Source organism: Quercus robur, chromosome 5 (assembly GCF_932294415.1).
Source record: "Quercus robur chromosome 5, dhQueRobu3.1, whole genome shotgun sequence".
Taxonomy (NCBI): domain Eukaryota; kingdom Viridiplantae; phylum Streptophyta; class Magnoliopsida; order Fagales; family Fagaceae; genus Quercus; species Quercus robur.
In genome coordinates, this window is record NC_065538.1 from 51,118,607 (window position 1) to 51,132,439 (window position 13,833).

The following is a 13,833-nucleotide window of genomic DNA, read 5'->3' on the forward strand; positions in this document are numbered from 1 at the left end:
ATTTTCATTGGTAATATCAAAGGCCCAATTCCCACTGGCAATATCAAAAGCCCAATCTTCATTGGCAATATCAAAAACCTAGTTCCTACTGGCAATATCGAAAGCCCAATCTTCATTGGCAATGTCAAAAACCCAGTTCTCATTGGCAATATCCAAAGCCCATTTTTTTTTCAACACTATCTTATCAAAGAGCCCAAGATTATTAATGCTTGGCAAAGAAAAAAGATATATCATGGTATAAATGCTGCTTAAATATTGCTACGGCAATCATCTTATAAAAAACTCATTGGGAATTATCTTGAATATTATGATCTCATGTTATAAACCCATGAAGTGCATGATCACCATTTGTATCACAACATCAACACTCATGGTAAATGTTCAAACCCACAAGCTCATCATTTAAATTATGATACGATTATTAGAAACCATGGACATTGTTCACAATATAGAATTCATCGTAGCAAAGGTTATTTACAAAGGCATTTTGGAAACTTGTCCTTTTATTTCAAAAATTAAAACTAATTGATCAAAGGCCCATTGCAAGTGTATAAAAAAAAACCCCAAAATATGTACTATCAAAAGTCCATGAGGAATGAAAACCCAAGGCCAACATCTGTTGTCCATTTTGTAGGATGCACACAAACCGACCCAAAGGAACCAGCCCATGTAAGCAAGCCCAAGTCCAAAGGACCCCAGCAGGAGGCAGAGGATTAGGAATGGACAACCAGCCCTTATTCATCCCAAACCAAAGAACAATCGGAGACCCCTACAAGAGAACCAAGCCTTTGAGGATGAACTAGGGGGCTGTCCCATCAGTTTTCTGCCACCCTCTACCTGACGTGAATAGTGCTCAAGGGCTATCATATCAGCTGAAGTCTCAAGGATAATGCAGTTCCATCACCTTCTCCAAGACTGCACCTCTAACGGAAGAGGAGCTGAAACCAAATTATCCCAAACCTCAATGAATTAATGCTATAAACGTTAAAAAAACATTCAAAGACATGATTCATGTGCCAAGCCCATGAATTCTAAAAGGGAAATATTGGGAACATTTGGTTTGAAGGGCATAAAGGGATCTCCAGCGGAACCCCCTAAAATGGACTTAAGAGTTTGACACCTGACTTGGGGTGTTGAATCTTACTTCTTGGGAAACCGAATATTAGTTTGCAGCATTAGGGTTCGTTCTTGATATACGCCTTAATTCCATTAATTAAGCTCAGCCCCAAAAATCCTGGCATTTAATGCAAAACACTCTAAAATCTCATCATTACCCAAAGAAGCAAGGCAGCCCCTAAAGTAAATCTCCTACTTTTGACCAAAAATCCCAAGAAGATTAACCTTGATTCACGACCTCTAATTAGTCCTACGTTTTTGGAATCTTGTTAATTAATGCTTCTCAAAAGCTCCATTATAAGAACATGAACACCTTGGCCCATAGCAAGACAGCTAGCCCCTCTGAAACTCTAGATTCGTTTGCCACTTTGCTGGTGTTTTAACTTTCCTTAAGCTCACCACTCATTATCGTCAGCCCACATTCACCTAATCCCAGATACTTTTTTTCTCCCTTTCACACAACCACAGCTCAAAATGTCTCCCAACTAGCCACAAACAGCCCACTACTCACAAAAAACCTTAATCTCAGTATTAAGCCTATCTCATTCCCTCAAAACAGCCTGCATACACCTCGTTCATGCTTAACAAACACACATTCACTAAAACCTTAGTTTAATACCTGCTACACTGAGCTGGGATCTCTCTCTCTCTTCCTTCACACCATGCCAATTAATCCTCCTTTTTTCCTTCCTATGGAACCCTTAATTTTTACCTTTTATTTTACTGTTGAAGGATATGATATATTTATAACAATCGAACTCTTCCCTCACATTGATGTAATGATGGCCGAAAGTACCATAAATTCCTCTTAACCGAGACATATAAGAACCCCTAGGAGTTAACATTTTTTTCCTAAATTTATATACTCGTTGATTGTTGGACTTAAGTGTAACTTCACCCTTACCGTTGGAGAATTTATTTCCCTCGAACTATCAAAACAAGACCATTAATGTGTTAATTAAAGTGTTGTAAAATATTTTTCACTATGCTTCTATTGCTTTTTTTGCCAAGTGCAGCCTTTGTTTCTTGCTTGGATAGGCTTGTCATCACACCGAAAGCCTTTGGGCACCACCTCAAGAGCCCATAGTTGAGTTTCGGCTTAGCTTCCCAATATTTTATTCAGAGGCATAAATTTCACCCTCAACACAAATTAAGCTACATGAAAAAAAAACAAAAACTTTACATGAAAAAAGAAATAAAAACTATACAACATCTGTAAAATAAAACAAGTAAATGACAAAAAATAAAAATAAAATTGGAATCTAGGTTCTACCCAAAAATTCGTACACAACAAAATGGATGTGCACGCAGCATTATGTCCATGTACGTATCTAGGGTTTCAACTCGATTCTCAGATTTGTGTCATGCATTAAAAAAATAAAAAACACAAATAACCAACATGTTATCACTCAAGAACAAAATATCACAGGTTATATAAAAAGAACAAATAAAAAGAACATGAGACAATAATAAAATAAATAAAGAGAAGTACATTTCCCTTGGGTTGACTTTGCCCATGTATTGTGTATATGTTTCGTCTCTATAGGATATATTTTTCCCTACCTTGGACGGGGGTCCAGTAGATTACTTTACTTCATGAACTGGGCATCATAGCCCATTTTTATTCTTTATACAAATCAATCTCCACAGTCAATGACCGTTATTTACAAAAAATAATAAAAAACACAAATAACCAACATGTTATCACTCAAGAACAAAATATCACAGGTTATATAAAAAGAACAACAAATAAAAAGAACATGAGACAATAATAAAATAAATAAAGAGAAGTACATTTCCCTTGGGTTGACTTTGCCCATGTATTGTGTATATGTTTCGTCTCTATAGGATATATTTTTCCCTACCTTGGACGGGTCCAGTAGATTACTTCATGAACTGGGCATCATAGCCCTTTTTTATTCTTTATACAAATCAATCTCCACAGTCAATGACCGTTATTTACAAAAAATGGTCAGATACATAGAGAAGTACTCAAAGGCCATGATATTTACAAGTTAAAACAAGACATTCGGCCAGAAATTACCCTGTTTTTAGTTTTCATTTCAAACAAAAGAAAAGTTCAAATTTTGGTCTTAAAAGCACTAAAATTATATTTACTAAATGCATTTTTTTTTTATGACTTAAAGCTACAATAGTCATATAATTATCAAGTAAATTATATGAGCAATTATATAATTATGAAGTCAGTTTCACACTTTCACTTCTTTAGCCAAGCTGAGATTAAAGGTAGAGTTCTTAAAGACTACTTTGTTTCTATGCTTAACTGCATAAGTTGGGCTTATGCCTAGATTTTTATCAAATAAGCCCAATGAGCCAAGTTCAGAGAATGGAAAAACTTGCCTGTAATGTTCTTCGGCAGAACTATAATTGTTTTGATGCAAGTAAGCCCAGGCCAAGTTCCCATGTATTTAGCATTGATAAGAATATCAAAATCATGTAAGCACCTTGGAATATATAACAAGTATGAAAGCAGAAAAAGAAAAGATGCAACATCCACCTTGAAATTTCCTGTTCGACAATTATTTGAACCTTCTTCCCTTGAGATCATTCCACCGAAAGCTATACCTTCTTCAATATGCTTCAGCTTGAGCTGAAACATTTCAATCCCTTCTTCAATCCTTCCAAATCTATGTAAATATAAGAAATTCTTACATGCAAATACATGCATGTAATATCTATAAATGTTCAGCAGAAATGCAATATATGAGTTAAACAGCCTCATAGCAACTAGTTGATACCAAGATATGTAACCAAAATCATTCAACATACACTACAAAAAAAAGGTTCTATGGCCGCGTTTTTAAAACGCGGCTATCTGTCAAAAAAACGTGGCTATAGCCTATAGCCGTGTTTTTTTAGGCTACGCTTTCTAATGTGGCCTAAAACCTGTGACTATAGGACTGACGGTCCTATGGCCGCACTTTTTAACCGCGGCCCAAGACCGGGTCCTATAGCCCCGTTGAAAACGTGGCCTAAGGGTCTGGTCTTAGGCGGCCTGAGGTTGTGGTCTTGGGCCGCGTTTGAAAAGTGTGGCCATAGGACCCTTGTTGACAACTATAGGTGAAAGCTATAGCTGCGTTTAAAAACGCGGCTATAGCCCTTTTTTTTTTCTTTTTTTCTTTTTCCTAGCCCAAATGCCTTAAGGACCTCCACACCTGTTTTCTAGTACAATCACCACAAACCAAGCCCTCATTAAACAGTTTTAATCTTGCATTAGTCTCACATTTACTATAAAAACTTTGAAAGTACATACATAGTAATATCTCTTGCAAAGATAAAATTTGTGGTGAGGACTATAAAATTTGACATGCCAAGTTTCTTGATTAGTATCTAATCCATCCTACAAAGCGAGATAAAATATTTTCATTCAATAAATCACCATGGATGGTCTTTGAAAAAAATACGCAAACTTCAATGTGTCTATGTTTAATCATGATCTCCTCCATCCTAGATTAAGTATCCCTAGTTTCATTTATTTAATTAAAATATAATTAGTCTATGAATTATGCCATTAGATTTCAGTTTCATCCTTAGGCTCTATGCTAGTCTTCCAAAATCAATATTTAAATATTTCTATTTATCTTGTATTTTTTTTTATTTTACCAGAATTTTGTGATTTAAGGACACATATATAGTAAATGTGTATCACATTAGCAATTACTGTTCTCATATATGGCTAATAATTATTAAGGGTCCAAAATCATATTTTTGACCTCAAATTAGCAATTGTCATTCAATTTTAAAATTTTAAAGACTAAATTAAAACAATTGATAACTTAGGAACAAAAATGCACTTTGATACATAGCTCACTGACCATTAATTTTCTTCTAAAACAAATCATAGTTAATTTAAAACTTTTATTTTGGCTCCATGACCAAAGTGGGAGGACAAGTTGATAGAAGCAGACATTGAAAGTGTGGTGTGGCTGTGGGCCTCCCCTTTATATGCCTAGAGTGATACAATACAACTGGGGGTTATTATTTTGCTTCAGGAATGAAGATAAGAACGAATTAATGTTGGTTGTTGATACCTAGCTCCAAGAATTAATAAATAAATAAATAAATAAAAGAAGAAGCTAGGTAAGAATCAGTTTGCCATCTGGGAAGGTACCTTACATCCTTACCAAACAATTTACTTCCCATCCTTAACAAACAATATAGTGAACCCTTTTCGCTTATGAGATTGCTGTTTTAATTAAATTACAATTTACTTAGTCTAAGACTCTTTAAGTTTAATTTATTTTCAATTCAATCATTTAAGTATCATTTTTCTCTTTCATTTCAGTTATTTAATTTTAATGTGTTTTCAATTTAATATTTCCATTTAGTTTGTCCAATTATATCTTTAGTTTTAGCTTTAGTCTTTTATATATATATATTTCCAAAAGGACATTGTTTTGGTGTAATAAACAGTACGAATTGGACAGAATGACTGCATTAGTCATCAAGAGACACATAGAATGAAAATACCCATATTAGTAAGTGCTCGTTCCACTAGAGCTTCACTCACAAGGAATCCCAAAATAAAGTTATAATCAGTATTTTTTTTTTATGAGTAAAAGTAAATTTATAGTTATTATCAGTAATTTAAGGCTACAGTTAATTGTTTGCAGCAAAAAAACACCTTCAATTTGCCCTCAGGTGCAAGTTAACCATCTCAAGTACACCAAATGAAAATGACAGTAGATTCACCAATTATTGGAAATTTACAGTGTCAAAGGAACTAAAGACCATTTCAAATAATTGGCTTTTAAGCTGATTAATAGAAACTACACTAAACTCAAGTATAAGGAAAAGAAACTGACATGAAGATCCATACCACATAATTATTCTGCCCAAATTCCAAACCAAAATAGTACTATTGGAAACAATAAACTCAATTATCAAGGTGTACAAGGCTACTTTACATATAAAAACTGTAAAATAAAAATTTTTGAGCATTTTCTACATAAAAAATATATTTTTATAAATTAAGCCAAAACGGTGTCTGACTTGAGTTTGAGAACTTGGTCCCTTATCTACATGGGGTGTTGCTGATACAAAATCTGCATCTGTAAATAGATCAACATGGGGTGATGCTAATAACAGGATGGCAAGCTTATGCATAATTCTAATTTGAGCAATAAGTCATATCTTCTCTGTATTGGTCTATAAAATTTTAATTATTTTTTTAAAGATATGAGAAAATTCTTCTTTTATTCTAAATTAATCAATAAACTATATTACTACAAATTAGAAAATAAAATATCATGACACTGATAAAAGACTAGTATATAACTATTAGAATAAATATCAGCCCCCTTCACTATTTATCTTGCCTATTTAAATCTTTTTTTTTCCCCCTCTCTCATAATTTTGTTTCTTAATTCTATGGGAATATCATTCAATGGCAATAGCAATACTCCATCTGCGAACATTACCACCTTTGGCTGCTAATGGATATGGATATTAATCCTAAATAAGGAGATTGGGTTTTGGTAATAAGGAGATTGAGCCATGAGTTTCACAGGAGTCTAAAACCTAGTTCTTGACAAAGAGAATAAATGCATTAATATTATTGTGATGGACTGGTGATGGAGGTGAAATGAAACAGCAAAATAAAGCTTAATAAAAAACATCTCAAAAAAAAAAAAAAAATACAAACCTGTTTGCAGTGAGCTTTAATGCTTGTTGCAAAATGTCTAGTTGCTGGACTTTGAGACCAGATTCAGTCCTCATCAATTGCTTCACCCTTTTCCTCCTTCCTACCAGATATTTCAACAACTACAAAAACGCAAATGAGATAAATAATATGCACCTACTATTTTAGATGATAAAAGGAAGCAAAGTACAATACACTTCCACTCCATACTATATCAAAGTCCAATGCCACTAGAAACAGTGAGCTTGGTTACAGTGTAACTATTAATGAACCAGAATAAAGTCCCCTTGTTTTATTCAACTGTTTACACACGCAAATTCTTATAAACAAGCATTATGATAATTATTCAAGAATGTATCTTTAAAAAAGGATAAATCCATACTTGAAATCCAGAAAGTATCATATCTATCCACAATATTATAACGGTCTCGTACATGTATATGTTACATTAATTAATACAAGTTGATTTTGATTCTACTTTGATAATACAGCAGTATATTAGTGAGATTGGACAAAAAAAAAAAAAAAAAAGAGTGCAAACTACAATTACATCAGAAAGAATGACGCAACTGAAGCACTGCAACAAAATAAGTGTGTGATGCAAAATCCTGTATAAACCACTATATCCTTTTTTTCTCTCTAGAATCTATGTGCATGCCACAAAGATGCTAACTGTAATATGCTACCACAAACTCCACAAGGCAAGAATTAAAATATAACGAAGAAGGAACATAAAGTGATAATGGCATTTTCTGAAACAAAAACTCAAATCCTTTAATCATGGAAAGTGAATACATTTTGGATTCCCTCTAAAATGAACAACAGATATGCATTACACATCCATGACTGTCTGTGATACACAATATTCAAAACTGATAATAGTATAAAATAAGAACATATTTGCTATATACTGAACGCAACTTTAAAGATTGACAGACTCACCTTTAAGGGAAGGAAAAAAAAGGTCTTTAGGATATTTACAAACCACCCACAAATCATATCATATGGTTACTAAAAGCCACAGGCAAACTACAGACCTGAATTTTCTTGTTTGGGTGTTTTTCTACCCAGTTAATGAAGTGCTCAATCTTCTCATCTATTTTTTTTTCAAGTTCCACATCTCCACATTGCACCTATACAACAGGAAAGGTTGCATTAACAAGAAATGAAATTGAAGGCTTAAGCTTCAACCAATCCAATGAAAAGAACCATATAAAATAACACTAGCAAGTTGGAAGATACATCTAAAAAATATATATGCAATAAGATAACCTTGTGAAGGTCCTTCAACGTAAAAGGTAGCCCCCTTTGCTATCTTAGGCCAACATTAAATAACAATGAACAAATTTTATTGTTACTTGTTTAGGTGTCAAACAGGTGGGCATATTTCTACTAGTGTTAGATTACAACATGATTTGCAATTGGCACTAACCCGAGTCTTCAAGCAAGCAAGTAAATGTGAACGCATATTTCAGTGGGAACTTGCTGCACAACATTATTCTGAGAGTTTTTTTAGCAAGCCCAGAAAAAAGCCAGCCTTTTCAGCTTATTTTGGCAGGCTCCACACCCAAAAATTTTATTAAAAAAAAAATCCCCCTCTTTTTCTACAATCCTTTCAACTAATATACAATCAACAGAGCGCATTCAAACGCACTTCTGGTTTGGCTTATTTGCTGATTCGCTGAAAGTGGATAAATCTATAAGGCTTTAAAACACTATACATAAGCAAATAAGCTCCAAAAAGAAAAAGCAAAACCGAAGGCATCCAACACAACAACTAATCCTTGTAAACCATTATCAAACACCTAATGACCAATGAAATGTTATACTTTGGACATTTATTCACTGAACCTTAAATACTTCAAATAATCATAATACGCAACTACAAAGACTTGATCTAATCAAAGAAAGAGAACAAATTTCAGAATGACTTACACAGGTAACATCAAAAAGTTCCAAATCAATGTCTTTAGGTCGCACTAAACCTAATGCCCAATGAAACACAATTGTGTGTAGTATGCCTGCACACAAAATTTTCCCTCAAAACTCTATTCAAATCAATAACCAAAAAAAAAAAAAAAACCTTATTATAGTTAAAAACCCAAAACAAAAACAAAAATTTGAGAAAAAAAAGATAGTATCTTACAGCGTAGAACTTCTCATATCTCGAAGTGCTCCACTTCCTACAAAGCAATTTTATATATATAAATATATATATATATATATATATATATATATATATATATATATATTTTTTTTTTCAATAATATAGTGATTAAAATCAAGCTAAATATATATAAATTTTTTGTGTGAATGTGGAAAGAGTCATAGTTGAGGCCATCGTCGTCGACAATAAAAGCCGTAGCCTCCTCTCGCTGCTTGGCCATGAGTGCATCGTACTCGTCCTCTTCGACGGTGTCGTAAATCCGTTTCTCCAGCTTGATTTGGAACCCTACGCCAGCACTGGATTCTGATCGGCAAGATCCGTCCTGACGAAGGGCTTTTAGACACTCTAGAGCCTCGTGGCGGGCTGTCGCCTCTGGGCCTCCAGCCCGACGATGAGCGGAAGCTGCGGATTGAGATCAGAGATGGAGGCTTGGAGGGTGAGGGTTGAGATCGGATGGAGGGTAAGGGCTTGAGAGATGGAGGTTGATGATGTGCGATGGGAGAGTGTTGGAAATTTTTACTATACTATTTATACAAGGCCTAAAGCTGCGTTTTTAACCAGCGGCCATAGGCAAAATATGAAGCTGCGTTTAAGAAACGCAGTCCCATCCCAAACTAAAGCCGCGTTTCTGAAACGCGGCTTCAGAACAAATTTAAAGCCACCTTTTATAAACGCGGCTTCAGACCAAATTTAAAGCCGCGTCTATAAAACTCGGCTTTAGGAGGGCTAGAGCCACATTTTTTAAATGCGGCTACAGTTAAGGAAAAAAATAAATAAATAAAATTGGTTTGCCAAAAAAATTAAATAGGAAGGTCCTATGGCCGCGTTTTTTTACTTTTAAAAAACGCGGCCATAGGTCCACCCCTAAAAATGCGGCTACAGATCAAAAAAACGTGGCTTCAGGACTGATCTATGGCCCCGCGTTTAAAACGCGGCTCTTGTATTTACATTAAGCCGTGTTTTTAAAAAACGCGGCTTTAGTCCGTCTGGGGCCACGTTTTTAGAAACGCGGCTCAAAAAAACGCAGCCTAATGCCCCGCGTTTTGTAGTGATAAATAGGAGTTTAGAAGCAAATACATTATTATGCATGACATGCATAATAATGTATTGTGATAATCAAGCAGCAATTCACATTGCTTCCAATCTTGTGTTTCATGAGCAAACCAAGCATATAGAAGTAGATTTTCATATTACTCGAGAGAAAGTAGAAGATGGTGTAATTGCTACTCCATATGTTTCTACAAGAGTCCAACTTGCTGATATGTTTTACTAAAGCTTTACATAAGATTCGTTTGGGTTTATTATGTAACAAGTTAGGATTGTATGATATATATTCTCTAGCTTGAAGGGGAGTGTTATAGGTATAAGCTAAGGGAAAATAGTAATTGTGAGTTTTTAGACCCCTTAAAACACAACCAGATTAACCTAGTTATTTAACCAAATGATTACTTAGTCAAATTATCAGATCTAGGTAAACACAAATATATCATATCAATATAAAGTGCGGAAAATAAAGAACACAGAGATATGATGACCCAAGAAACCAAACCAGTAAAAACCTGGAGAGGATTTAACCTAGCTATCCTCAAGGTAAACCTGAATCCACTATGAAAGAATTGAAGTTTACACAATAGCGACTTAGACCACTAACATCCTATTGCTACCCACCTATAGAAAACTTACTGACACGACCACATGACAACTCCGAGACCACGGACTCCTTCTTTCTTGGATTCTCCAGCAAGTACAAGCACTCCTGCTTGTGTATCTTTAAGCTTTTATTATAGCAACTAAATGATCAACAAGCTCTCAATGAAATCTCCTTCTTGATAATCCTAAGCATGTGTGAAGGCAACCACCTCTCAAATCTCACAAGAGATTCACACACACAGCAAAATAGAGCCACATAAAAACGTGGCTAGGGTTTCCCTTTTATACCTAGGGCAAAACATAAAACCCTACACGTCATATGGGCTTAGGGCTAAGTTGGAAATTCTGCAGAAAAAACATTCTGTCCGACTTTCGATCGGTCGAGTCTAATTTTCGATCAATCGAGCCAGACCAAAATGCACAATGAATTCTGTAGCAGCTCGATTCCAACTTTATATAAAACACATACTTTGAGTAAGTCTAAAACAAGACTAAAAACCTGTTTTGATCGTGGTTTGCCAACAATACAAATTAGAGTTCTAATACATTAGTTCCTAAGTACTTAGAAGCAATCCATGACAAAACACAAACACAATGCTCAAAGTTACAAGTAAAAGCCCTTTACAAAAACAATGTCCATTCCAAAATAATCCAACCTAACTACTATCCATCAGTTGCAAGTGTAAGATAGCAGGACGACTGAATCAACCTGTATATTTCCTAAAATACTTCAACAAACACATAAACGCATGTGTGGAAAATACAAGTAAAACAAAAATAAATTCTTGACTTCACAAAACACAAAACAAAGACATATATCATGAATAACTCATAAATATAAATCAATGAGCACTGAAACAAGAAACATAAATAACAATGTATCTCCCCCTAACATGAATAGCCCAAAAACAATACATCAAGAGCCCAAAAAAAAAATACATACACAATGAACACCTAGATACAATCTAAACTCCACAAACTTCAACAAACAAAAACTCTCCCCCTAACTACAAAAAATCCTCTACAAGTGTCCAAAAGTACTCCCCCTTTTTGTGATGGAATGCCAAAGGGCAATCAGAATCCATCATCAAAAGGAGGTGGCGAAGGCGAATGTCGAAGATGCACCAAATCTGCTCGCAAAGCACGGAGCTCATCAAGCATGTCCACCAAAATCTAACCATGAGCCGCTTGAACGGTCATAACAATCTCCAATGTATGACGAATGTCAAAGTCATCCAAAGTAGGTGGTGGAGGAACGGCAGCAGCAGCAGCAACAACAGGATCAGCAGACGCCTCACCAGAAGTAGTACCTGTAGAAGAAGGAGGGGGTGCGATACCAGAAGGGTCATCTCGAGGGCATTTAGAGCTCTCTCTTATCTGAGCAGCCCTCTGCCTAAGAAAAGTGGCACCTATGGAAGCAATCATGTGTACCGGCTCAAAAGTAAGGAAGTCATTTAAACCTAAAAACAACAAAATCCTATGAATGAAAACAAGATGAAAAAGAGCATAAGCGGTAGAGGAACTCCTATGAACTTCGTTCAAAGAACGAAGAAACAGATGAGGAAAACTAATAGGAGCATCCGTAACAAGAGCATACAAAAATGCACATCGCTCCAAAGGAATGGTGTGCAAATGAGAGATAGGCCACAAGGAATGACACACTATCCTAAAGAAAAGATAGGTAGTCTCAGTGAGCTCAGCAAAAGTGATCCGAGGATCAGAACCCCACCAGATAGAAGTACCAGTGATGTAAGACATGATGTCGTCTAGGGGAGGAGACTCATCATAAGGATAAACAGGGTTCGGGACCACGGGTACCCCAAAAGCATCAACCACTACACATGGAGTAATGGTGAACTTTACACCTCATATCCAACTTTTGACTAAAGTGTTGGAATCATAGACGTGGATAAAGAGGTTCGAGTAGAACTCTCTAACCAGGGTAGCAAAAGGAGGATAATCAAAATCCAAAAGTGGCAACTAGCCCCGACGCTCAAAGTTTGCCCTAATGGCAGGATCTGGCTCATCTAACAAAACCTTACGCTCAGCCCAAATTTTTCTCTTAAGGTTTAGTGTGTCATACAACTCTTGCCTTTTCTCACTCCGAAACAAAGTGCCCACAGAAGGAGTAGAATAAGAGAAAGATGTCCTACGGGCTCTAGTCTTCCTAGGCATGGTGCTAGGGTAAGGACAAAGACACAAGAGAAAGAACAAAAACAACAAAAAAAATACCAAGGGCAGACCGCAACTTAGCACAAAAAAAAATATAGAAATAACAATTTATATGATGCATGAACAAAAAAATGTCATGATGCATGCTCTAATGCAGTGATAACAAATTCAATTGAAGTTTAGAATCACAAAATTGGCTTGAGCATAGAGTTTATAACAAAAACCCAAAAATTTTGAAAAACCACTTGTTCAATTTGTACTAAATTGACCAATTGATCATCACACAGGTTAGGAAACAGTTTATAATGATCAAATTAATCAATCCAACAAGTCAATTTCATCAATTAAACTCAATTTGAACAAAATCCCCAAATAGGGTAGTTTCAAGCCTAGAATTTTCAATTTCTCACAATACAACAAATTGATCAAATTAAACACCAAAGATCATGTTTATAACATCCCCCAACAAAAATCCATTGATCAATTGTGAAAGAAAAGGCTTAATTCATCAAAAACCCCAAAAATTCCATAGGTTCGAAATTTCCCAAATAATGCATGATTTGATGCATGAAAAGTGAAAATAAATTCAAAAGGAAGGGTATAAAGGTCTTACCGGCCTTGGGAGAGAAAAACCTTGCAAAAAGAATGGTGGAAAACAACAAAAAAATGGATCGGAGCCTTGACCGAGTCGTATAGAGAGAGAAAAAGTTGAAAAACTTTTGAAAAAGTGAGTTTGAACACGTGAAAATCAATTTAAAAAAAAATTCTCTACACGATTTTCTATCGATCAAAAAACAAATTCGATTGGTCGAAAATGCTTCAATTGATCCAACACCAATCGAGCACCGATCGAAACAGACAGAGACTCACAAACATTTTTAATCATAATTTTGATCGGTCGAAATTCTAGAAAAAATAGTTTTTTGAAAAACAAAGCAAAATAATGCAGAAACTCCTCAAAGCATTGAATTTTCAGAATCACATGCATGAGTATAAGATGAAATGCTTTTCAAAAACATATGTTTTGAACCCAGTTTTCCCAAAATTAAGATTTTCAATTCAGTCT

General features: G+C 35.2%; 1 protein-coding gene across 1 annotated transcript; it reads right to left on the reverse strand.

Moving 5' to 3' along the window:
* Positions 1-433: 433 nt before the first annotated feature.
* On the reverse strand, positions 434-12,770 carry LOC126728326 (uncharacterized). Its single transcript, XM_050434172.1, has 7 exons — positions 12,581-12,770; positions 12,338-12,430; positions 11,774-12,055; positions 8,714-8,799; positions 7,816-7,911; positions 6,782-6,900; positions 434-3,764 (listed from the first exon to the last, which is right to left on the reverse strand). Exons 1-7 carry the CDS (start codon positions 12,768-12,770, stop codon positions 3,422-3,424), a joined length of 1,209 nt encoding a protein of 402 aa, XP_050290129.1. The 3' UTR covers positions 434-3,421.
* Between the last annotated feature and the right edge of the window lie 1,063 nt (positions 12,771-13,833).

Excerpts from the sequence above, each read along its gene's own strand:
- LOC126728326 (XM_050434172.1), bottom strand. The coding sequence starts at position 12,770 with ATGCCTAGGAAGACTAGAGCCCGTAGGACATCTTTCTCTTATTCTACT. Across the intron at positions 12,431-12,580 it reads GGCAAACTTTGAGCGTCGGG|TGGTTGATGCTTTTGGGGTA; the intron begins GCTAGTTGCCAC and ends CTCCATGTGTAG. Across the intron at positions 7,912-8,713 it reads AACTTTTTGATGTTACCTGT|GTGCAATGTGGAGATGTGGA; the intron begins GTAAGTCATTCT and ends CCTGTTGTATAG.